Source organism: Pecten maximus, chromosome 11 (genome assembly GCF_902652985.1).
Source record: "Pecten maximus chromosome 11, xPecMax1.1, whole genome shotgun sequence".
Taxonomy (NCBI): domain Eukaryota; kingdom Metazoa; phylum Mollusca; class Bivalvia; order Pectinida; family Pectinidae; genus Pecten; species Pecten maximus.
In genome coordinates, this window is record NC_047025.1 from 43039708 (window position 1) to 43066720 (window position 27013).

A 27013-nucleotide genomic window follows, 5' to 3' on the forward strand; every position below is an offset into this window, starting at 1 on the left:
GGAGTTAAGACAGAAGAATTCATTAAATGCATTGGCTATGTCAGAGTCATTGGTAAGAGTAGACGTGTTAGTATGAATGGGTGGTACATTTTGTATATTACTCTTTTTATTAGAATTTAACATCAGTTTACCTACCATTTTCCACCAAGATTTCCCATGTGTTTTATTACCAAGTATTCCGCAAAGTTTACGAATGTAGATATTTTTCGCACTACGTATTAAACTTACACATTTGTTCCTGACTCTTTTATACTTACTCCAATCCTCCGCAGTTCCTGATCTCTTGGCTAATCTGAATAATCTTTTTCTTTTCCGACATAATTTATGAATTTCACTGGACATCCATGGGGGTTCTCTGGTGCGTATTGTTACTAATTTGTTAGGAATACATTCCTTAGCAGTATTAATAAGTATATTAGTAAAGGAATCGACAGAGTCGTCAATGTTATCATTTGTTAGAATAGTATCCCAGTCAATATTAGTAAGTTTCTCTCTATACATGTCGTAATTACCCTGATCAAACAGCCATATGTTACGTTTAACTGACGACTTTTTCGGTACAGATATATTTAAGCTACCAAAAATGGGGCAATGATACCTCAGAGGTTGGTCTAGAAAACTTTCACCTACAGAGCATTTATCAATCAACTGAGTGTTACTAACACATATTACATCAAGTAGAGATGAGGAGTTTTCAGTATAAAATGTAGGAGACGATATCATTTGGGACAGGTTAAAAGTTTGGAGAAGTTCGTGTAAGTGCGAGACTGATTGATTGTTAGTAAGATAATTAGCATTCAGGTCACCGGTTACAATAATGTTTTCACATCCATTGTTAAAAGCTAGTTCTATAGATCGTGAAATATGGTCCCATTGAGAGACCGGAGAATTAGGAGGCCTGTAGAAAGTGCCGTAGAGTATAGAAGTTCCTGATCAATTTAGTTCAACCCAAACACATTCTACAGATTATCTAATCTACTTAATTTAACTATTACAACAGTTAGTTAGTGAATAAGTGAATAAATATCATCTTGTCCAAATCCTGGTTCCCGCCACATCTATTTTCACATTTTGTATCAAGCTGTGGACAGAAACAATATCAGTTATAACCAAGATGATATTAAAATGTGTGATGGCGGTTTTATTTATTTTAGGCAAACAACACAAGACAAGACCTTGTCTTCCTCGTAGGGTGGACATTTTAACGAGCCACATCTTGTTCGGACCTGGTAAAACAACTTCCCGTTATCGTCAGTTCTTCCTCCACCTATCAACGTCTGTGGATCCTCGTCCACACACACGTACTCACCACCGGCAGGGTGGGCGAAATACTGTCCGGCTAGGTTTCCATGGTACGCTTCCTCCCAGCCTGGGTAACAGGCGGTCCGCGCCGGGATCATAATCGATGTGGAGTGGGTTGAGGTACGGCACACGGCACAAGGGACCTCCTCATTTCTGTTTTGTACATTGAATAGAACGGTATCCTCATACTCAGCGCCGTACATAACAGATGGTAGATAAGAAGGACTGTCTTTGTGTGGTCCCCACAAGGGATCGGGTGGAAGACACACATATTCCGCAGAGGCTCCAGAATGCGCGTAATGGGACCCTCCAGCGAAACCTAAATTGATAAGATATCTAAAAATTAATTTACAATGCATTGATTTACTGTCATTTGACTTTGCATAGTCGTAAATATTAACCAGGAGCATGAACATTTTAATAATACTCCGGGAAATATTTTAGGCTTATGAACATAACATGGTCAGTTTGCAAACAGAAAATGAGACACATTTTGCATATCTGAAGACAAAGCCAAGTCATCGTTATTTTGAATGTTGTTTTGACATGGAGATATAATTTTATAGTATGTTTATAGCACTTTTTGTAGACAAATGAAAATTATTTGATCCATTCTAGACTTGTAACATAATAACGAAATAGCGGACTAAAACAATTGGGATTGTTATTTTCACTGGTGTAAACATCATTTTCAATTCCAATACCGCAAGTTACACCCCATACCCCAGTTACTTACGTCACAGACCTACCGGGATATATCAGTCACTCAGCCAGTTACACCACAGACCTACCGGAATATCCCAGTCACTCAGCCAGTTACACCACAGACATACCGGGATATATCAGTCACTCAGCTTACATCACAGACCTACCGGAATATACCAGTCACTCAGCCAGTTACACTACAGACCTACCGGAATATACCAGTCATTCAGCTTACACTACAGACCTACCGGAATGTACCAGTCACTCAGCCAGTTACACCACAGACCTACCCGAATATACCAGTCATTCAGCTTACACTACAGACCTACCGGAATATACCAGTCATTCAGCATACACCACAGACCTACCGGAATATATCAGTCATTCAGCTTACACCACAGACCTACCGGAATATACCAGTCACACAGCCAGTTACACCACAGACCTACTGGAATATACTAGTCATTCAGCCAGTTACACCACAGAACTACCGGAATATACCAGTCACTCAGCCAGTTACACCACAGACCTACTGGAATATACCAGTCACTCAGCCAGTTACACCACAGACCTACCGGAATATACCAGTCATTCAGCCAGTTACACCACAGACCTACCGGAATATACCAGTCATTCAGCCAGTTACACCACAGACCTACTGGAATATACCAGTCACTCAGCCAGTTACACCACAGACCTACCAGAGTATACCAGTTCTGTTGTATTTCCTTGGCAGTCTTTCCGTCCCCATCGCACGTAAACTACGCCTTTCGAAGCAGCTGGAAATGAAGATGCCAATATGTTTTATCATGATAAGAAAAGAAAACAATTTTACTGAGTAAAGTAATGATACTATTCAACATCACATTCTTAATTTGGCGGCACGAAAACAAACCATCATTGATTCTTGATTCGAGGAGACTATTTTTCGCAAATAGTGACTTGATCAGCGCGTCTTGGGCCGTGAGCATAGATTGATGGGAGGCAAGTTGTGATTTCATCCCGTCGTACTGCTGTAGTTTAACGTGAATCTCGTGAAGTTCCTGTTGTATGTAAGCTGGATCACTCATTAATATTCGCTTCTTCACATCTACACCTGTTACTGCCAAAAACACTGTGAGCAAAATAAAAAATGGAACCATTGGTGATAACGACATTTCTACAGCAAATTGGTCACTCTCTGAGAAAACAGACGCCGGCTATCGCGACAGGACCGACCCAAAGTAGGTTAAACAGTGGTTATCATAGTCTACAATGAAATGTAGATAAGATGGAATGTAGTCATGTATACTAATGTGTCCATGACGTTGTGCTATTATTGACATTCTATCAAGAGATTTCTGATAATAAGGAAAGGGACATGTCAACATCTTAAAATACAATTAACGTTGGAAGAGACAGCATTAATGGAAGTAAATGAAGAAAGAATCAACAATTGTAATGTTCCCCAGTCGTGCATGACATCATCGCTATCTTGATGAAAGGTAATGACAGACATGTTGATTTAAAAAGCATGTATTTGGAAACAATACGGTGCCAAACACATCTAAGGGGATTAAATAACTTCGGTTTCGATATTAAGATATAATTATTACGACTCTGGTGTGTACAGTCTGCAAATAACAACACGTTCGAGAATACTAGAATCAATTCATTTTAGTGAATGTGACCGACGTCTGGTCGATAAATATATTGGGTGTCTGACACCATATGTATATCAACTTAAACCTTTGATACAGTACATATTCCATCCATCACAATACAACAATAACTGAACGAGTAAATTAAAAGTCTTTTAGATATCTGAACAGTTATGATATTATCTAAAACGACATGACAAACAGAAACTGGCAAATACTTGGTAACAGAGAATTCATCACTAACAATACAATGCCGATCAACGAACAAATACCGCACTGTTTTAATTGACATCGAACTCGACCTTCATCAACTACAAAATAACATGTTTAATTGTCAGTGAACTGGACCTTCATCAACTATGAAATAACGTGCTGTTTTAATTGACAGTGAACTCGACCTTCATCAACTACAAAATAACATGATGTTTTGATTGACACTGAACTCGACCCTCATCACCTAACAAGAAACGTACTGTTTTTAATTGGCAGATAATTCGACTTTAATCAGCTACAAGAGAACGTGATGTTTTAATTCACAGTGAGTTCGACCGTCATCAACTCAAAATAACGTGCTGTTTTAATTGACAGTGAACTCGACCATCATTAACTATGAAATAACGTGCTGTTTTAATTGCGATGAACTCGACCTTCATCAACTACAAAATAACCTGCTGTTTTAATTGACAGTGAACTCGACCATCATCAACTATGAAATAACGTGCTGTTTTAATTGACAGCGAACCGCACCTTCATTAACTATGAAATAACGTGCTGTTTTAATTGACAGCGAACTCGACCTTCATCAACTATGAAATAACGTGCTGTTTTAATTGACAGCGAACTCGACCATCATCAACTATGAAATAACGTGCTGTTTTAATTGCGGTGAACTAGACCTTCATCATCTATGAAATAACGTGATATTATACATGACAGTGAACTCGACCATCATCAACTATGAAATAACGTGTTGTTTTAATTGACAGCGAACCCGACCTTCATTAACTATGAAATAACGTGCTGTTTTAATTGACAGCGAACTCGACCTTCATCAACTATGAAATAACGTGCTGTTTTAATTGACAGCGAACTCGACCATCATCAACTATGGCATAACGTGCTGTTTTAATTGCGGTGAACTAGACCTTCATCATCTATGAAATAACGTGCTGTTATACATGACAGTGAACTCGACCTTCATCAACTATGAAATAACGTGCTGTTTTAATTGACAGCGAACTTGACCATCATCAACTATGAAATAACGTACTGTTTTAATTGCGGTGAACTCGACCTTCATCAACTACAAGAGAACGTGATGTTTTAATTGACAGTGAACTCGACCTTCAACTACTTACTCTCAGAGTTCGGAGATTCCGCTGATCTCGGGGTTAGGGACTCTGCTGATCTGAGGGTTAGGGAACTTTCCTTGTGAATTTAAGTTGTTTACGTTTGCACGCTGCAGTTTACTGTTATGATGTCAGATGTCGTTCATGTAAATAACGATTTAGAGAATTCCATTATGTATCAGACCCAAAAATACACTGACAGAAAACGCCGAGTTACGATTAAAGCGTCGGCGAAAATATGTTAAATGGTACATCAAAGATTATCTCCATTATCTGGCCGTGAGCTTCTGCTATATAATTTGTGATAATTGGATGATGATATCGTTTAAGCGAGAAAGGCGGATAATTTCATTCAATTAGCCGAGAGCATATTGTGACTAAAATATATCGTACAGAAATCTGAACAGAGAGAAGGGATCATAGATTGCCTTAATTATCAGGCTCATTTTCGTTCATGTCGCTTAAATAAACACACGCAGGGGTTATTTTCTCTAGAGATAGGTTTGATGAAACTATAAAGAACAAATCAAAAACATATATATGTTCATGGTATGTATGTATACCACGACTGTACCTTGTATTTACTGGATATCGTGTCTGTATATAAACCACGACTGTACCTTGTATTTACTGGATATCGTGTCTGTATATAAACCTCGACTGTACCTTGTATTTACTGGATATCGTGTCTGTATATAAACCTCGACTGTACCTTGTATTTACTGGATATCGTGTCTGTCTGTATATAAACCTCGACTGTACCTTGTATTTACTGGATATCGTGTATGTCTGTATATAAACCTCGACTGTACCTTGTATATACTGGATATCGTGTCTGTATATAAACCTCGACTGTACCTTGTATTTACTGGATATCGTGTCTGTATATAAACCTCGACTGCACCCTGTATTTACTGGATATCGTGTCTGTATATAAACCTGGACTGTACCTTGTATTTACTGGATATCGTGTCTGTATATAAACCTCGACTGTACCTTGTATATACTGGATATCGTGTCTGTATATAAACCTGGACTGTACCTTGTATTTACTGGATATCGTGTCTGTATATAAACCTGGACTGTACCTTGCATTTACTGGATATCGTGTCTGTATATAAACCTGGACTGTACCTTGTATTTACTGGATATCGTGTCTGTATATAAACCTCGACTGTACCTTGTATTTACTGGATATCGTGTCTGTATATAAACCTGGACTGTACCTTGTATTTACTGGATATCGTGTCTGTATATAAACCTCGACTGTACCTTGTATATACTGGATATCGTGTCTGTATATAAACCTGGACTGTACCTTGTATTTACTGGATATCGTGTCTGTATATAAACCTGGACTGTACCTTGTATTTACTGCATATCGTGCCTGTATATAAACCTGGACTGTACCTTGTATTTACTGGATATCGTGTATATATATAAACCTCGACTGTACCTTGTATTTACTGGATATCGTGTCTGTATATAAACCTCGACTGTACCTTGTATTTACTGGATATCGTGTCTGTATATAAACCTCGACTGTACCTTGTATTTACTGGATATCGTGTCTGTATATAAACCTCGAGTGTACCTTGTATTTACTGGATATCGTGTCTGTATATAAACCTCGACTGTACCTTGTATTTACTGGATATCGTGTCTGTCTGTATATAAACCTCGACTGTACCTTGTATTTACTGGATATCGTGTATGTCTGTATATAAACCTCGACTGTACCTTGTATATACTTGATATCGTGTCTGTATATAAACCTCGACTGTACCTTGTATTTACTGGATATCGTGTCTGTATATAAACCTCGACTGCACCCTGTATTTACTGGATATCGTGTCTGTATATAAACCTCGACTGTACCTTGTATTTACTGGATATCGTGTCTGTATATAAACCTGGACTGTACCTTGTATTTACTGGATATCGTGTCTGTATATAAACCTCGACTGTACCTTGTATTTACTGGATATCGTGTCTATATATAAACCCCGACTGTACCTTGTATTTACTGGATATCGTGTCTGTATATAAACCTCGACTGTACCTTGTATTTACTGGATATCGTGTCTGTATATAAACCTGGACTGTACCTTGTATTTACTGGATATCGTGTCTGTATATAAACCTCGACTGTACCTTGTATTTACTGGATATCGTGTCTGTATATAAACCTGGACTGTACCTTGTATTTACTGGATATCGTGTCTGTATATAAACCTGGACTGTACCTTGTATTTACTGGATATCGTGTCTGTATATAAACCTCGACTGTACCTTGTATTTACTGGATATCGTGTCTATATATAAACCCCGACTGTACCTTGTATTTACTGGATATCGTGTCTGGATATAAACCTGGACTGTACCTTGTATTTACTGGATATCGTGTCTGTATATAAACCTGGACTGTACCTTGTATTTACTGGATATCGTGTCTGTATATAAACCTCGACTGTACCTTGTATTTACTGGATATCGTGTCTGTATATAAACCTCGAATGTACCTTGTATTTACTGGATATCGTGTATGTATATAAACCTCGAATGTACCTTGTATTTACTGGATATCGTGTCTGTATATAAACCTGGACTGTACCTTGTATTTACTGGATATCGTGTCTGTCTGTATATAAACCTCGATTGTACCTTGTATTTACTGGATATCGTGTCTGTATATAAACCTCGACTGTACCTTGTATTTACTGGATATCGTGTATGTATATAAACCTCGAATGTACCTTGTATTTACTGGATATCGTGTATATATATAAACCTCGAATGTACCTTGTATTTACTGGATATCGTGTCTGTATATAAACCTGGACTGTACCTTGTATTTACTGGATATCGTGTCTGTCTGTATATAAACCTCGACTGTACCTTGTATTTACTGGATATCGTGTCTGTATATAAACCTCGACTGTACCTTGTATTTACTGGATATCGTGTCTATATATAAACCTCGACTGTACCTTGTATTTACTGGATATCGTGTCTGTATATAAACCTCGACTGTACCTTGTATTTACTGGATATCGTGTCTGTATATAAACCTCGACTGTACCTTGTATTTACTGGATATCGTGTCTGTCTGTATATAAACCTCGACTGTACCTTGTATTTACTGGATATCGTGTATGTCTGTATATAAACCTCGACTGTACCTTGTATATACTGGATATCGTGTCTGTATATAAACCTCGACTGTACCTTGTATTTACTGGATATCGTGTCTGTATATAAACCTCGACTGCACCCTGTATTTACTGGATATCGTGTCTGTATATAAACCTCGACTGTACCTTGTATTTACTGGATATCGTGTCTGTATATAAACCTGGACTGTACCTTGTATTTACTGGATATCGTGTCTGTATATAAACCTCGACTGTACCTTGTATTTACTGGATATCGTGTCTGTATATAAACCTGGACTGTACCTTGTATTTACTGGATATCCTGTCTGTATATAAACCTCGACTGTACCTTGTATTTACTGGATATCGTGTCTGTATATAAACCTGGACTGTACCTTGTATTTACTGGATATCGTGTCTGTATATAAACCTGGACTGTACCTTGTATTTACTGGATATCGTGTCTGTATATAAACCTCGACTGTACCTTGTATTTACTGGATATCGTGTCTATATATAAACCCCGACTGTACCTTGTATTTACTGGATATCGTGTCTGGATATAAACCTGGACTGTACCTTGTATTTACTGGATATCGTGTCTGTATATAAACCTGGACTGTACCTTGTATTTACTGGATATCGTGTCTGTATATAAACCTCGACTGTACCTTGTATTTACTGGATATCGTGTCTGTATATAAACCTCGAATGTACCTTGTATTTACTGGATATCGTGTATGTATATAAACCTCGAATGTACCTTGTATTTACTGGATATCGTGTCTGTATATAAACCTGGACTGTACCTTGTATTTACTGGATATCGTGTCTGTCTGTATATAAACCTCGATTGTACCTTGTATTTACTGGATATCGTGTCTGTATATAAACCTCGACTGTACCTTGTATTTACTGGATATCGTGTATGTATATAAACCTCGAATGTACCTTGTATTTACTGGATATCGTGTATATATATAAACCTCGAATGTACCTTGTATTTACTGGATATCGTGTCTGTATATAAACCTGGACTGTACCTTGTATTTACTGGATATCGTGTCTGTCTGTATATAAACCTCGACTGTACCTTGTATTTACTGGATATCGTGTCTGTATATAAACCTCGACTGTACCTTGTATTTACTGGATATCGTGTCTATATATAAACCTCGACTGTACCTTGTATTTACTGGATATCCTGTCTGTATATAAACCTCGACTGTACCTTGTATTTACTGGATATCGTGTCTATATATAAACCTCGACTGTACCTTGTATTTACTGGATATCGTGTATGTATATAAACCTCGAATGTACCTTGTATTTACTGGATATCGTGTATATATATAAACCTCGAATGTACCTTGTATTTACTGGATATCGTGTCTGTATATAAACCTGGACTGTACCTTGTATTTACTGGATATCGTGTCTGTCTGTATATAAACCTCGACTGTACCTTGTATTTACTGGATATCGTGTCTGTATATAAACCTCGACTGTACCTTGTATTTACTGGATATCGTGTCTATATATAAACCTCGACTGTACCTTGTATTTACTGGATATCGTGTCTGTATATAAACCTCGACTGTACCTTGTATTTACTGGATATCGTGTCTGTATATAAACCTCGACTGTACCTTGTATTTACTGGATATCGTGTCTGTCTGTATATAAACCTCGACTGTACCTTGTATTTACTGGATATCGTGTATGTCTGTATATAAACCTCGACTGTACCTTGTATATACTGGATATCGTGTCTGTATATAAACCTCGACTGTACCTTGTATTTACTGGATATCGTGTCTGTATATAAACCTCGACTGCACCCTGTATTTACTGGATATCGTGTCTGTATATAAACCTCGACTGTACCTTGTATTTACTGGATATCGTGTCTGTATATAAACCTGGACTGTACCTTGTATTTACTGGATATCGTGTCTGTATATAAACCTCGACTGTACCTTGTATTTACTGGATATCGTGTCTATATATAAACCCCGACTGTACCTTGTATTTACTGGATATCGTGTCTGTATATAAACCTCGACTGTACCTTGTATTTACTGGATATCGTGTCTGTATATAAACCTGGACTGTACCTTGTATTTACTGGATATCCTGTCTGTATATAAACCTCGACTGTACCTTGTATTTACTGGATATCGTGTCTGTATATAAACCTGGACTGTACCTTGTATTTACTGGATATCGTGTCTGTATATAAACCTGGACTGTACCTTGTATTTACTGGATATCGTGTCTGTATATAAACCTCGACTGTACCTTGTATTTACTGGATATCGTGTCTATATATAAACCCCGACTGTACCTTGTATTTACTGGATATCGTGTCTGGATATAAACCTGGACTGTACCTTGTATTTACTGGATATCGTGTCTGTATATAAACCTGGACTGTACCTTGTATTTACTGGATATCGTGTCTGTATATAAACCTCGACTGTACCTTGTATTTACTGGATATCGTGTCTGTATATAAACCTCGAATGTACCTTGTATTTACTGGATATCGTGTATGTATATAAACCTCGAATGTACCTTGTATTTACTGGATATCGTGTCTGTATATAAACCTGGACTGTACCTTGTATTTACTGGATATCGTGTCTGTCTGTATATAAACCTCGATTGTACCTTGTATTTACTGGATATCGTGTCTGTATATAAACCTCGACTGTACCTTGTATTTACTGGATATCGTGTATGTATATAAACCTCGAATGTACCTTGTATTTACTGGATATCGTGTATATATATAAACCTCGAATGTACCTTGTATTTACTGGATATCGTGTCTGTATATAAACCTGGACTGTACCTTGTATTTACTGGATATCGTGTCTGTCTGTATATAAACCTCGACTGTACCTTGTATTTACTGGATATCGTGTCTGTATATAAACCTCGACTGTACCTTGTATTTACTGGATATCGTGTCTATATATAAACCTCGACTGTACCTTGTATTTACTGGATATCCTGTCTGTATATAAACCTCGACTGTACCTTGTATTTACTGGATATCGTGTCTATATATAAACCTCGACTGTACCTTGTATTTACTGGATATCCTGTCTGTATATAAACCTCGACTATACCTTGTATTTACTGGTTTTCGTGTCTGTATATAAACCTCGACTGTACCTTGTATTTACTGGATATCGTGTCTGTATATAAACCTCGACTGTACCTTGTATTTACTGGATATCGTGTCTATATATAAACCTCGACTGTACCTTGTATTTACTGGATATCCTGTCTGTATATAAACCTCGACTGTACCTTGTATTTACTGGTTTTCGTGTCTGTATATAAAACTCGATTGTACCTTGTATTTACTGGTTTTCGTGTCTGTATATAAACCTCGACTGTACCTTGTATTTACTGGATATCGTGTATGTATATAAACCTCGAATGTACCTTGTATTTACTGGATATCGTGTCTGTATATAAACCTGGACTGTACCCTGTATTTACTGGATATCGTGTCTGTCTGTATATAAACCTCGACTGTACCTTGTATTTACTGGATATCGTGTCTGTATATAAACCACGACTGTATGTTGTATTTACTGGATATCGTGTCTGTATATAAACCTCGACTGTACCTTGTATTTACTGGATATCGTGTCTGTATATAAACCACGACTGTATGTTGTATTTACTGGATATCGTGTCTGTATATAAACCTCGACTGTACCTTGTATTTACTGGATATCGTGTCTATATATAAACCTCGACTGTACCTTGTATTTACTGGTTATCCTGTCTGTATATAAACCTCGACTGTACCTTGTATTTACTGGATATCGTGTCTGTCTGTATATAAACCTCGACTGTACCTTGTATTTACTGGATATCGTGTCTATATATAAACCTCGACTGTACCTTGTATTTACTGGATATCCTGTCTGTATATAAACCTCGACTGTACCTTGTATTTACTGGATATCGTGTCTATATATAAACCTCGACTGTACCTTGTATTTACTGGATATCGTGTCTGTATATAAACCACGACTGTACCTTGTATTTACTGGATATCGTGTATGTATATAAACCTCGACTGTACCTTGTATTTACTGGATATCGTGTCTGTATATAAACCTCGACTGTACCTTGTATTTACTGGATATCGTGTCTGTATGTAAACCTCGACTGTACCTTGTATTTACTGGATATCGTGTTTGTATATAAACCTCGACTGTACCTTGTATTTACTGGATATCGTGTCTGTATATAAACCACGACTGTATGTTGTATTTACTGGATATCGTGTCTGTATATAAACCTCGACTGTACCCTGTATTTACTGGATATCGTGTCTGTCTGTATATAAACCTCGACTGTACCTTGTATTTACTGGATATCGTGTCTGTATGTAAACCTCGACTGTACTTTGTATTTACTGGATATCGTGTCTGTATATAAACCTCGACTGTACCTTGTATTTACTGGATATCGTGTCTGTCTGTATATAAACCTCGACTGTACCTTGTATTTACTGGATATCGTGTCTATATATAAACCTCGACTGTACCTTGTATTTACTGGATATCGTGTCTGTATATAAACCACGTTGTATTTACTGGATATCGTGTCTGTATATAAACCTCGACTGTACCTTGTATTTACTGGATATCGTGTCTGTATATAAACCTCGACTGTACCTTGTATTTACTGGATATCGTGTCTGTATATAAACCTCGACTGTACCTTGTATTTACTGGATATCGTGTCTGTATATAAACCTCGACTGTACCTTGTATTTACTGGATATCGTGTCTGTATATAAACCACGACTGTATGTTGTATTTACTGGATATCGTGTCTGTATATAAACCTCGACTGTACCTTGTATTTACTGGATATCGTGTCTGTATATAAACCTCGACTGTACCTTGTATTTACTGGATATCGTGTCTGTATGTAAACCTCGACTGTACTTTGTATTTACTGGATATCGTGTCTGTATATAAACCTCGACTGTACCTTGTATTTACTGGATATCGTGTCTGTATATAAACCTCGACTGTACCTTGTATTTACTGGATATCGTGTCTGTCTGTATATAAACCTCGACTGTACCTTGTATTTACTGGATATCGTGTCTGTATGTAAACCTCGACTGTACTTTTTATTTACTGGATATCGTGTCTGTATATAAACCTCGACTGTACCTTGTATTTACTGGATATCGTGTCTGTCTGTATATAAACCTCGACTGTACCTTGTATTTACTGGATATCGTGTTTGTATATAAACCTCGACTGTACCTTGTATTTACTGGATATCGTGTCTGTATATAAACCTCGACTGTACCTTGTATTTACTGGATATCGTGTCTGTATATAAACCTCGACTGTACCTTGTATTTACTGGATATCGTGTCTGTATATAAACCACGACTGTATGTTGTATTGACTGGATATCGTGTCTGTATATAAACCTCGACTGTACCTTGTATTTACTGGATATCGTGTCTGTATGTAAACCTCGACTGTACCTTGTATTTACTGGATATCGTGTCTGTATATAAACCTCGACTGTACCTTGTATTTACTGGATATCGTGTCTGTATATAAACCACGACTGTATGTTGTATTTACTGGATATCGTGTCTGTACATAAACCTCGACTGTACCTTGTATTTACTGGATATCGTGTCTGTCTGTATATAAACCTCGACTGTACCTTGTATTTACTGGATATCGTGTCTGTATATAAACCTCGACTGTACCTTGTATTTACTGGATATCGTGTCTGTATATAAACCTCGACTGTACCTTGTATTTACTGGATATCGTGTCTGTATATAAACCTCGACTGTACCCTGTATTTACTGGATATCGTGTCTGTATATAAACCTCGACTGTACCTTGTATTTACTGGATATCGTGTCTGTATATAAACCACGACTGTATGTTGTATTTACTGGATATCGTGTCTGTATATAAACCTCGACTGTACCTTGTATGTACTGGATATCGTGTCTGTCTGTATATAAACCTGGACTGTACCTTGTATTTACTGGATATCGTGTTTGTATATAAACCTCGACTGTACCTTGTATTTACTGGATATCGTGTCTGTATATAAACCTCGACTGTACCTTGTATTTACTGGATATCGTGTCTGTATATAAACCTCGACTGTACCTTGTATTTACTGGATATCGTGTCTGTATATAAACCTCGACTGTACCGTGTATTTACTGGATATCGTGTCTGTATATAAACCTCGACTGTACCTTGTACACACTTTTGTATTTACTGGATATCGTGTCTGTATATAAACCACGACTGTATGTTGTATTTACTGGATATCGTGTCTGTATGTAGACTGTGTATATATTTATACAGTTGTATATAGTTGTATTATATATATTACTCAATACATAATCCGGGCCTAGCCTGTCCATGTGTGCATGTTAGTGTCGCTTGATTGAGAGAGTGGAATGTATGAGTATCAATCACCTGTGACTGTGCATGCATCTCGAGAATACTCGAAGGCGCATGCGCAGCCACATGCCCTCACACACCTCAATCCCTTTCACTCTCACTTATACCTATGGCATGGAGCTGGGCGGTTGGCCTGTCATCCCCTGGAACCTCGTAAGACAGACTAACCAGTATACTGTTGATATGTAGTAATATTATAATAGTGTAATAATATCTTCATTTATATTATAATATTCATGTAAAAGTATATTCTATCTCTTATTATCTATTTATTTCCTACAATTATCCTGTCCATTGGTATTATTAGTACTTTATTTAATTGTAGGCTTCCATATTATATTAATAAACACTTGGACTGGAAACTCTGGCGTTCAAGAGATTGTGTGTTCTCCTGAAACGGCTACAAATGGCGCCCATGTAGGTTTGGTGTGAGTAACTAGAAGCCATGGTCCGGACAGAGCGGGGTTGAATGTTTATCGGCGTACCATGTTACAGCCAGTGAGCGGGAACTGTACTCGCTGCGTCGTAGACGTCACTTCCGGCAAAATGTGGGATTACACGGCTGATAAATTTATATGTTTACTATGTTGATAACTGATCCAAAGACAGGACATTATGGAGATTGTTTTGTACCATATATATATACCAGTCTCTGATAGGATGAAGTTTGCGGAGGATGAGACTCTTTGTGTGGTAATGTGACTTCAGATATACCGACAGATTGGCAGTGCAATATACCATCGGATAGACATTGACACTTCGGATACTTTTATAGACTGTATTATCGTGGTTAATGTGTCAATATTGTTAAAATTTATATATTTCATGAAATTGTAATGTATTGGTATTTGATCGTTGATATGAATGTTATTTTGTCCATTTTCTAAGATATTGCAGCTATACTATACAAATAATGTGAATCTTTGATATCCTGTAATTTGTAAAACTGTAGGTTTTCTGTGTTATTCTGTTTTACTAGGTACCAGACTCCTGCTGATCACTTCCACAATATATGTCATCATCATTTAGTCATGTTGCACTTCATCACCATCATCACATAGCTGAATCCCTGTACCCTCCTATCATGCATGAAACGGTAAGTATTTCACTGTAAGCAAGTTGTATGTTATTGTTTCCCCTGTATTTCAGACAGGTAGATCAGGGTTATGTATTGAGAAATCTTTACCTTTACCATAATTATTGTTTTCTGTGAATATACTGAGGGTTGCTTGGTATGAGTTTAAATAAACTTTCCAAATTCGTTGAAAAACCAATATTATCAAATACAGTGATAACTCGCAAACCAATATTATTAACTTCCAGCAAGGGTTTTGCACTTAAACATCATCATGATTTACTCCAGCAGTTTGGATATAGTGTAGAATTTTGTTGTAAAGCTGGAGGAACATTCAAATTTGGTTTAGAGTATTTACATAAAAATTTGGACAACATTCTAGGAAAGTACAGGTCAATTGTTCTATACATTTGGCTTGGTACTTGTGACCTCACTACTAAGAGAGGGAAATTTATATATTTAACTCACAATAATGATGAGGAATGCTCCTCTTTTGTTGCCACTAGGTTGGACCAATTTGTAGAAGTTTGTGCTAAGTATCCTCAGGTGAAGTTGATATTCCTTGAGATTCCCCCTTATTCCATCAAACATTGGAATTTATGTAAAGGATATACAGCCTCACAGGCACCTGTGCTTGCAGAGCAAGATTCTGTATTGGCTAGACGGATTGAAATCCTCAATAACGCCATAAAATCTGTAAACACTAGGGTTAACCCACTAGGTGATGTTTTTTCTCTTAATTTTAAATCTGATCTTCTTCTGTATAAAAGAGCTGGCAAACCTCCTACTATCAATTTTGGTTTATTTAGGGATGGTGTACATCCAAAAGAACTTTTAGCCCGTTCTTGGATGAAAAGGTTTGTTTGCAAAATCTTTATTGATTGTCTGTAGAGAATTTGAACAGGATGTCAGATTCTGAGGTTAAAAGTAAACCAGTTCGAATCACCGAACAAGGTGATGAGAGTGCTAGGGGCACTGCTGCTGATGAGCAGGTCAATACTGGGGAACGGGTTGGTGATGGTATAGGAAACCCTTTTACTAAGGGGAATACACTCTCAGAGGAGGAGATGTTGAGACGTTTACTTGCCTCTGGTAAATACCGCATAGTGCCTGTTAAGGAGGAGATTAGTTTTACCACTCCTAAGCCCTCAAGTCAAATACCTCTCTTATCGAGAGATAGGACCAGTTCAGTATTTTCACAACATAATACTGGTCTTGATGAAACCAACTCGGGTCGAGTTTCCCATAATTTTCCCAAAATCCCCATATTTTCTGGTACTGAACCTCCACCAAAAGGGGAGGTAACCTATCAGGAATGGCGTTACGAGATCCGTTGCTTGCATGGAGATGAAGAGGTTTCTCCAAGTACTTTAGTGCAAGCAGTACGTCGCTCGCTAAGGGGAACCGCCAGAAGAATACTTATCTCTCTGGGGGAGAGACCTACCATTACAGATATACTCCGTAAGCTGGACACATTGTTCGGAGATATATCTACCCATGGTATGCTTATGCAAGAGTTTTTTTAACTCGTCGCAGAGACAAGGCGAGTCTGTTACCGATTTTGGGTGCAGATTAGAAACCCTGTTGCAGACGGCCATTGACAATGGTTCTCTCCAGTCGTCATCCAGAAATGATATGCTTAGGCATAAGTTCTGGACATCATTGCGTTCAGATAGGCTAAAGAGTCAGACACGACATAAATATGACTCATTAATGAACTTTGATGAGCTTTTACGCGAGATACGCATTGTTGATAAGGAAATTTCTCTGTCGGAATCTGGTGTAGCAGGTAGGCAGGATAGTACTGACAAGCAAGACAATAAAAAAAAGGGTCAAAGTCATGCTGTCAATTGTGAGGTTGACCAACAGTGCACTACCGACCTTAGTAAAGAGTTGGACAAAAGGTTGAAGGCACTGGAGGAAAAAATGTCCTCTAATCTTGAGTCCAAATTTGATCAAATACTTTCCAAACTTGGTAAAACCACATCAGATAGAGATGATCAGAGATCGAAATCAGGCTACAGAGGTCGAGGTCGTGGCAAAGGTTACAAGGGTAACAAAGGTCATGGAAAAAAAGATCAAAAGTCTGACCCAAAAGAGTAGCGGTCTCTGAATGTGGTCAAACAGAGGCCGGTCATATGGCGAGTGGCCACAGTACTGAGTTAATGGATAAGCTTTTGGGACCATCTAACGAGGCCCTCATTACTATTCAAGGTCAAGAGGTCAAAGGTCTTATTGATAGTGGTTCAATGATTTCCACCATATCTGTTTCATTTTATAATAGTCTAACAGAAAAACCTCCATTACAGGAACTTAATTCCTTGGGGTTAGAGGTTAGAGTCGCTAATGGCTCACTCTTGAATTATTTAGGCTACATTGAATGTACTGTCAGTCTATCATTTTTGTCTTCTGCTAGTTTTGACGTGTTGTTACTTGTTGTGCCAGATACAGAGTATAACCAGCAGTGTCCAGCGCTGTTAGGTACTAATGTAATACGTGTCGTAAAATCATTAGCCTTTGATGACGTCATTTTACCATCAGAATGGGAAATTGCTGTGTCCAGTATAACTTGCTCCTACTCTGTGAAAACCTTGAGCAGGAAACAAATCACTTTGGCTCCTTATGAGTCCATGGTTATTACTGGCATAGCAAGGGGACTTGATCCAGATATACTGAGAATACCATTAACTCTGACCTGAAATATACAGTTTGTCCTCGTGTCATTAAGGTTCATAACAATGTGTCAAGTGTGAAAATTCCTGTAAAGGTATGTAATGTAACGGGTAAATCTGTTACTATTAAGCCAAAAAGTATTATTTGCACTGCTAACCCAGTAAAAGTAGTGGATAATTTGGCTTCACACCTACCAGCTGACACTAAACAAAATGTCAAATCTGTTCCTGAGGAACTAGGCATAGTAATTGACTATGAGAACCTTACCGACGAGCAACTGTTGAGGGCACGTCAAGTTCTAGGTAACTGGAAAAATGCTTTTTCAACCAGTCCTTTTGACTTTGGTTGTACGGATCTTGTGAAACATCGCATTGACCTCATAGACGATAGACCATTTAAACAACCCTATCGCAAAATACCGCCTGGTATGTATGAGGAGGTCCGTCAGCATGTCAAGGAGATGCATGATGCGGGTGTCATAAGAGAATCGAGTAGTCCTTATAGTTCTAATGTAGTGTTAGTACGGAAAAAGGACGGGTCTTTATGATTCTGTATAGACTACCGTATGCTGAACTCGCGCACGCGTAAGGATGCTTATATGCTACCTCGCTTTGACGATACAGTTGACAGTCTGATCGGGTCACGTTTTTTTTCAAAACTTGACTTAAGGTCTGGATACTGGCAGGTTGAAGTTGAGGAGTCTGACAAACCAAAGACAGCTTTTTCTGTTGGTAACCTGGGTTTCTGGGAGACAAACAGAATGGGTTTTGGTTTGAGTTGTGCTCCGGCGTGTTTTCAGCGTCTCATGGAGAAATGCATGGGTGATATGCACCTCAAGGAATGTCTTATCTTCCTAGACGACATTCTAATTTTTTCCAGAACCTTTGACGAACACCTTACCAGGTTAGAGTCAGTTTTTGCCAGACTAGTGAAACACGGCCTCAAATTAAAACCCTCAAAATGTGAATTTTTCAAGACATCAGTTACATATCTTGGACATGTTGTCTCAGAAAAAGGTATAGCGACAGATCCTGAAAAGGTGTCGTCTGTAAAAAAATGGCCTCCGCCGAAGAATATAAAGGAGTTACGCCAGTTTCTGGGGTTTAGCGGCTACTATAGACGCTTCATCAAAGACTTTTCTAAAGTTGTTCAACCCCTCAACAAACTCTTACAGGGTCATGATTTGACAAGGAAATCAAAGGCTAAACCTAAGCCTAAATCTAAGTCAAAACCCAAGAAAGCTGCTGAGTGGGTGTGGGGTGAGCCTCAGCAGGCAGCTTTTGACACTGTTAAAGAGAAACTGGTGAATCCTCCTATTCTAGCTTATGCAGATTTCTCGAAGCCATTCATTGTCCATACAGATGCTTGTGCACTCGGTTTGGGTGCTGTGCTCTATCAAAAACAAGATGGTGTAGAGAAAGTGATTGCATACGCAAGTCGCGGCTTGAGACCCAATGAACGGAATTATCCGGTTCATAAGTTGGAGTTTTTAGCTCTTAAGTGGGCAGTCACAGACAAATTCCACGATTACCTCTATGGTAATACGTTTCAGGTTGTCACTGACAATAATCCTCTGACTTATGTGCTGGGTAAGGCTAAGCTGGATGCAACCAGTCACCGTTGGGTAGCTGCATTGGCCAATTACAATTTTACCTTACATTATAGACCTGGGAAAAATAATGCTGATGCGGACGGTCTCTCACGCATGTCTCAAATGAATCCGGATGTTGTCAAGGCTATTTGCCAATCTGCTATCACTGTTGCCCCATTAATGGATTGTGTAGTGGGTGAAGCTGTGCCTCATGTGGCCAGTGAGTGTGCAGTTTTATCTGATACGCTAGGTACAATTGATTGGCAGAAAGAACAAAAGGATGATGGAGACATAGCTAGAGTTTCAGAGCTCTTGAGAACCGGTTTTCATCCCAGGGGGAAAACACTCAGAAGTGAATCCCCATATGTCCAGAAGCTGATGAGGACTTGGAATAAGTTGAGTCTCTGGGATGGGATTCTGTATAGAACCGCTTCTCTAGACGGTCGAGATGTGAAACAGCTGGTGTTGCCAGAGAAATACCATTCCCTCGCCCTAAAGGGTGTACATGATGATGCAGGTCATCAGGGTAAAGAAAGAACACTCTGGTTAGCACGTCAGCGTTTCTATTGGCCAGGTCTAGGGAAAGATGTAGACTGTAAAGTCGAGGGTTGTGAGCGCTGTGTTTTACGTAAGACACCAGTGAAAGCTGTTGCTGAGTTGATTCCTATTGTGACGTCCAGACCCATGGAGTTAGTCTGTATTGACTTCCTCGGGGTGGACAAGTCCAAAGGTGGCTATGAGGATGTGTTAGTCATTACTGACCACTTTACAAGGTATGCCCAGGCTATACCTTGTCGCAATCAGAAAGCACACACTACAGCTAAAGCGCTGTATGAGCATTTCATTGCAATTTACAGCTTTCCTGAAAGATTGCATAGTGATCAGGGTCGTAACTTTGAGTCCAAAGTTATAGCAGAACTCTGCAAGCTTGCAGGGGTTAAGAAGACCAGGACTACTCCTTACCACCCTATGGGTAATGGCTCTGCTGAACGGTTCAACAGAACTCTCCTCAGTATGTTAGCTACCCTAGAGGATGAGAAAAAGACCGACTGGAAGTCTTACATAGCACCACTAGTTCAGGCATATAACGCCACTAAGAGTGGTGCCACCGGCTATTCCCCCCACTATCTCATGTTCGGTTGGCACCCTCGATTATCGGTTGATGCTTTTTTGGTACTGACCCTGGTCAGCAGGGAGCAGGGGACCACTCCTCCTATGTTAGCAAACTGCGAAAAAGGATGGAGTATGCTTATAAAGCAGCCCAGACTGAGGCGTCCAAGCAAGCTGCTCAGAATAAACACCGGTATGACCGGTCTATACATGAGTCTAGGCTTGAGGTTGGCGACAGAGTCCTCACTAGGAAGGTCGGCCTCAAGGGGAAACACAAACTGGCAGATCGTTGGGATCGGGAACCCTATTTGGTCTCTAATATACCGAATAGTGATATTCCTGTGTACGAGATAAAGCTAGAATCTGGTAAGGGACCTCGCAGGACCCTGCACAGAAACATGCTCCTCCCATTTAACACAATTCCTGTGGGAGATCCCTCTTAACTGCAAAACCGCAAGGGAAACAGTAAAAAGTCAGTTCCCCCTACTCAAACAAAACCAGGATCAGCATCATCATCGTCAGACACAGAATCAGAGTCTGAGGATGAAATCACCACAGCTCTGAGGCGACGAAGGCATCACCAGCAGCGACAGGGAAATTCACCAGCTGCACAGCAAGGGTTTAATGAGCCAAGTCTTGACTCGGGAACATTGGCGACAGTTGCTGATGAATCAGACACGATACCGGTCATAAATGAATCGGATTTCACTAATCCAGCTGGTATCATGGATTTATCTGTTCCTAACCCTGAGTATTTCCATAGTGATAACAATGAAACTAGTATTCAGGAGGAAGTGCGGCGTTCAAATCGTGCCCGTAAACCTCCAGATCGCTATGGAAACTGGATATTTCCCGTACAGGCTGTAAGTGGCAATGACAATGAGGTATTCGTATAACAGTAACGTAACAGTACAAATCTTTAGAAAATATGTACAATTATCCTTACTATGTTTTAAGTATTCATGTATATTTTAATTGAATCAGTTTGGTCTAAGGAGACCGGTAGGGGTGTCCCCAACCTCTCCACTATTAGATCAGAGATTTGTGTGTTTTTATCTTTATATCCTGTAATATTTTAAACCTAAATTGGTCTAATGGTCCTCATTGGGTAATAACAGCTTCATAACTGTTATGGATTGTCTCCCTTGGATCCCAACTTGATCAGTTCCTTTGATATATTTAGATTTAGATTGGACTGTTTTGTTTGCCAGTTCTGTGAGTTATAATGGGATGTATCCGAAGTACTTGTAAAAGTGCAGCTTGGAGTGATATATATTGTCCCTGGACCCAGTAGGCAAAGTTACATCATAACATGCAATATATAGGGTAATTGGTACATAGGACGTCCATAATAAATCCCATGCCCTGGATAGTATTCATAACCTATCATTTGTAAAAATGATACTATATAGTTATGTTTACCAGTTTAATGAACTTAATATTTTGAAAACATAGGTTTCGCTTCAACAAGTTTAAAGCACCTCGATGGCTTCAATATATTTAGTGTAACATGATATAATTGCATAGTTTCCACTTGGGTGTCATCTCATGTGCTGGAACAATGATGTTGGTTCAAACTAGTTTTCCATTACATTTGAATATTAGTAATTTGGAATTTATCTAGAATTGAAAATGCCTGGAGTCATTTCACTCAGCAGGGAAGTATGTAGACTGTGTATATATTTATACAGTTGTATATAGTTGTATTATATATATTACTCAATACATAATCCGGGCCTAGCCTGTCCATGTGTGCATGTTAGTGTCGCTTGATTGAGAGAGTGGAATGTATGAGTATCAATCACCTGTGACTGTGCATGCATCTCGAGAATACTCGAAGGCGCATGCGCAGCCACATGCCCTCACACACCTCAATCCCTTTCACTCTCACTTATACCTATGGCATGGAGCTGGGCGGTTGGCCTGTCATCCCCTGGAACCTGGTAAGACAGACTAACCAGTATACTGTTGATATGTAGTAATATTATAATAGTGTAATAATATCTTCATTTATATTATAATATTCATGTAAAAGTATATTCTATCTCTTATTATCTATTTATTTCCTACAATTATCCTGTCCATTGGTATTATTAGTACTTTATTTAATTGTAGGCTTCCATATTATATTAATAAACACTTGGACTGGAAACTCTGGCGTTCAAGAGATTGTGTGTTCTCCTGAAACGGCTACATGTATATAAACCTCGACTGTACCTTGTATTTACTGGATATCGTGTCTGTCTGTATATAAACCTCGACTGTACCTTGTATTTACTGGATATCGTGTCTGTCTGTATATAAACCTCGACTGTACCTTGTATTTACTGGATATCGTGTCTGTATATAAACCTCGACTGTACCTTGTATTTACTGGATATCGTGTCTGTATATAAACCACGACTGTATGTTGTATTTACTGGATATCGTGTCTGTATATAAACCTCGACTGTACCTTGTATTTACTGGATATCATGTCTGTATATAAACCTCGACTGTACCTTGTATTTACTGGATATCGTGTCTGTATATAAACCTCGACTGTACCTTGTATTTACTGGATATCGTGTCTGTATATAAACCTCGACTGTACCTTGTATTTACTGGATATCGTGTCTGTATATAAACCACGACTGTATGTTGTATTTACTGGATATCGTGTCTGTATATAAACCTCGACTGTACCTTGTATTTACTGGATATCGTGTCTATATATAAACCTCGACTGTACCTTGTATTTACTGGATATCGTGTCTGTATATAAACCACGACTGTATGTTGTATTTACTGGATATCGTGTCTGTATATAAACCTCGACTGTACCTTGTATTTACTGGATATCGTGTCTGTATATAAACCTCGACTGTACCTTGTATTTACTGGATATCGTGTCTGTATATAAACCACGACTGTACTGTTGTATTTACTGGATATCGTGTCTGTATATAAACCTCGACTGTACCTTGTATTTACTGGATATCGTGTCTGTATATAAACCTCGACTGTACCTTGTATTTACTGGATATCGTGTCTGTATGTAAACCTCGACTGTACCTTGTATTTACTGGATATCGTGTCTGTATATAAACCTCGACTGTACCTTGTATATATGTAAAGTCAATTTTGTTTATCTAATACAGTGTCCCAATTTCCCATTTCCGTTGTATTATATCCTAAACAAACCCATGACGTCATCAAAAACAAATTCTTGCGGATAGTCATTTACACTTTTCCGGAAAAAATATCAACGACACAAATATCAGTTGGTGGCTGCGAGATGAACAATCTTCATTAACAACTAAACTACAAACTGATTGCCTGACAGTGTACAAAGAAAATGACTTCCCTGTGGCGCATACCTAAGGTGACATCTCAGGACACGCGCTTAATTAAATCGGGTAACATATTCCGAGTTGTCATTTCTCATAGCATGTAGGAAGGCTGTCAGGTACACGGTTTACAACACATTAACAGCAGTCGTACATTCATTTCCAAAAGGTCCCAATCATGTGATCGTTTTGTGTTTACTCTGAAGAATAGAAGCACTTCATCAAAGGACGATTTTTATGATCAAACGACACAACTGGCTCTAGGAAGTATTCACTGCACTTGTTTGCAGACCCTATCTGATAAAAGAAGAACATTGAATTCTTAATTTTGGTCTTTTGTTGGTTCAAATGTTTTTTCACAACTTGATCGGAAAATTATTATCATGAAACACTGACCAAATCCGCTAGTTCATGTCTCGTTTCTGTCATTGAGTGGGAATTAATGTCTTATACCCTACAGTATAAAGGCTGTTAACCCAAACTCAACCATTACCTGAAACACAACTAAAATGTCGCTTTAACTTTAGATACGCAAATAAAAACTAGAAGATTCGTAAGTTCCAAATACAAAATAAAAACAGAATTCTAACATGTCAATGATGCCGATGAAAACTGTGGTTCAGGTATCATAGAAAAAATAGAATGCTATGGCTTCCCTGGTAACTTTACATGGTGGATAATGCCAGACTTATCATTGAGATTAGGAACAGGAACTTCCACTTAATGTAGTATACTGGAAGGATACATATTACAAGCGTCGATGTGGACCCTGATCTGCTGTTTCCGGCCTCTGGTAATCGACACTAACAGTTTCAACCAATGATAAACACGGAGTATTCCAAGTAGACAGATTGTACCACAATCATCATATTCTAATGACGTAGTTATAACGTGTCAGTTACGTCACAAATACAGTACACCTCACGGTATTATAATTTCCCGCGCGATAGTTTTTACATAGCTACATGTACAAATTTCAGTTGCTGCGCGCTTTTGTCGATTGTTGTCTAGTAGACATTGAATACCCTGGACAGGGAATATCAGCAGTTTTACCAGGGTGACATTTTCACCCTAGGGAAAAGACAAGCAACACGTGCTCTTTGAACGTGCTCTTGTTCTCGGTAGGGTGACGTCACTGTGACCTGACCCGGAACGTTTGAATGTTAAATATTAGTATTATTCACAAAAGAAATTAAATAATTAAGTATTAATTATCGAAGTTAATTGAGTGTTTGGTGTTCTTTTTGACAAGTTTATCGGAACTAAAAGTATGAAATCAACATCGTAAGGTGTAAAGCGACTGCTGCAGCCTTATCACAACAGTCATCCGCCGTCCACGTGTTGTTGTTTACATACGTTTGGATTTGTTTCATTATACGATTGGAAAAGAGGGTAAGAGAAAAATAATTATTCACCGCTTTTTGGGATGAGATAGGGGGATAGCAAACCTCGGCAAGCCTCGTGTTTGGGAATTTAACACACACACCCTCCGGTTGAGACCCCCTATCTATTCTATTAGTCCGTGTTCCCGTTGAGAGTGACATTAAAATGACTGTAACTGTACAAATCTATATAGTAGGAAATAATTAGAAAATATATATCACAAAATAAGATTCCCTTGTTTACGAAAAATAATTAAGTGTCCGTAAGCGTGTTTAGTTAACACGACAATTCGGTAGGTCCTACAAGGAACGGTATACTACTGTTCGTAAACAGGACGGTGTACTCGTCAGTCTCGCCAACGTCACTCCATTCGGATTTCTCCTTACAAACATCAAGCGACGGAAACTCGTCAATATGTATTTATAGAACATATTTACGGTATAGCCGAGTGCATCGCTATAAGAAAGGATTGCCGTTAGACGAGTATCGAATCTACAATTATAGTCAGTTTAACGATAGTCATCTCTTAATTGTCAGAAATAGAGTAATTCGGTCAATATTCCAATCTATTATATATTTTCATATCTGTTCCTTCATTAGTAACATCTGATTAGTAAAATACGCCAACGTGGAACATAACAAACCTTTCGGAAATCGCGAACAATCCTACTGTAATACTCAAACAAACTGAAACAAGAAAACACTCGTACCACAACGATAAAACACAGGGAGAATAAAACACAGGGACATTTGTATCGCATCACAACGATAAAACACAGGGACTTGTGTATCGTATCACAAAGATAAAACACAGGGACTTGTGTATCGTATCACCAAGATAAAACACAGGGACATGTACGTGTATCGTATCACAAATATAAAACACAGGGACTTGTGTATCGTATCACAAAGATAAAACACAGGGACGTGTGTATCGTATCACAACGATAAAACACAGGGACGTGTGTGTCGTATAATAAAGATAAAACACAGGGACTTGTGTATCGTGTCACAACGATAAAACACAGGGACATGTGTATCGTATCACAACGATAAAACACAGGGACATGTGTATCGTATCACAAAGATAAAACACAGGGACTTGTGTATCGTATCACAAAGATAAAACACAGGGACGTGTGTATCGTATCACAACGATAAAACACAGGGACATGTGTGTCGTATAATAAAGATAAAACAC

General features: G+C 38.5%; 1 protein-coding gene across 1 annotated transcript; it reads right to left on the bottom strand.

The window, feature by feature from the left end:
* Window positions 1-1120: 1120 nt before the first annotated feature.
* LOC117337969 (short-chain collagen C4-like) lies at window positions 1121-3244 on the bottom strand. The gene is made up of 3 exons (XM_033899128.1): window positions 2903-3244; window positions 2709-2786; window positions 1121-1621 (listed from the first exon to the last, which is right to left on the bottom strand). Exons 1-3 carry the CDS (start codon window positions 3162-3164, stop codon window positions 1146-1148), a joined length of 816 nt encoding a protein of 271 aa, XP_033755019.1. The 5' UTR covers window positions 3165-3244; the 3' UTR covers window positions 1121-1145.
* Between the last annotated feature and the right edge of the window lie 23769 nt (window positions 3245-27013).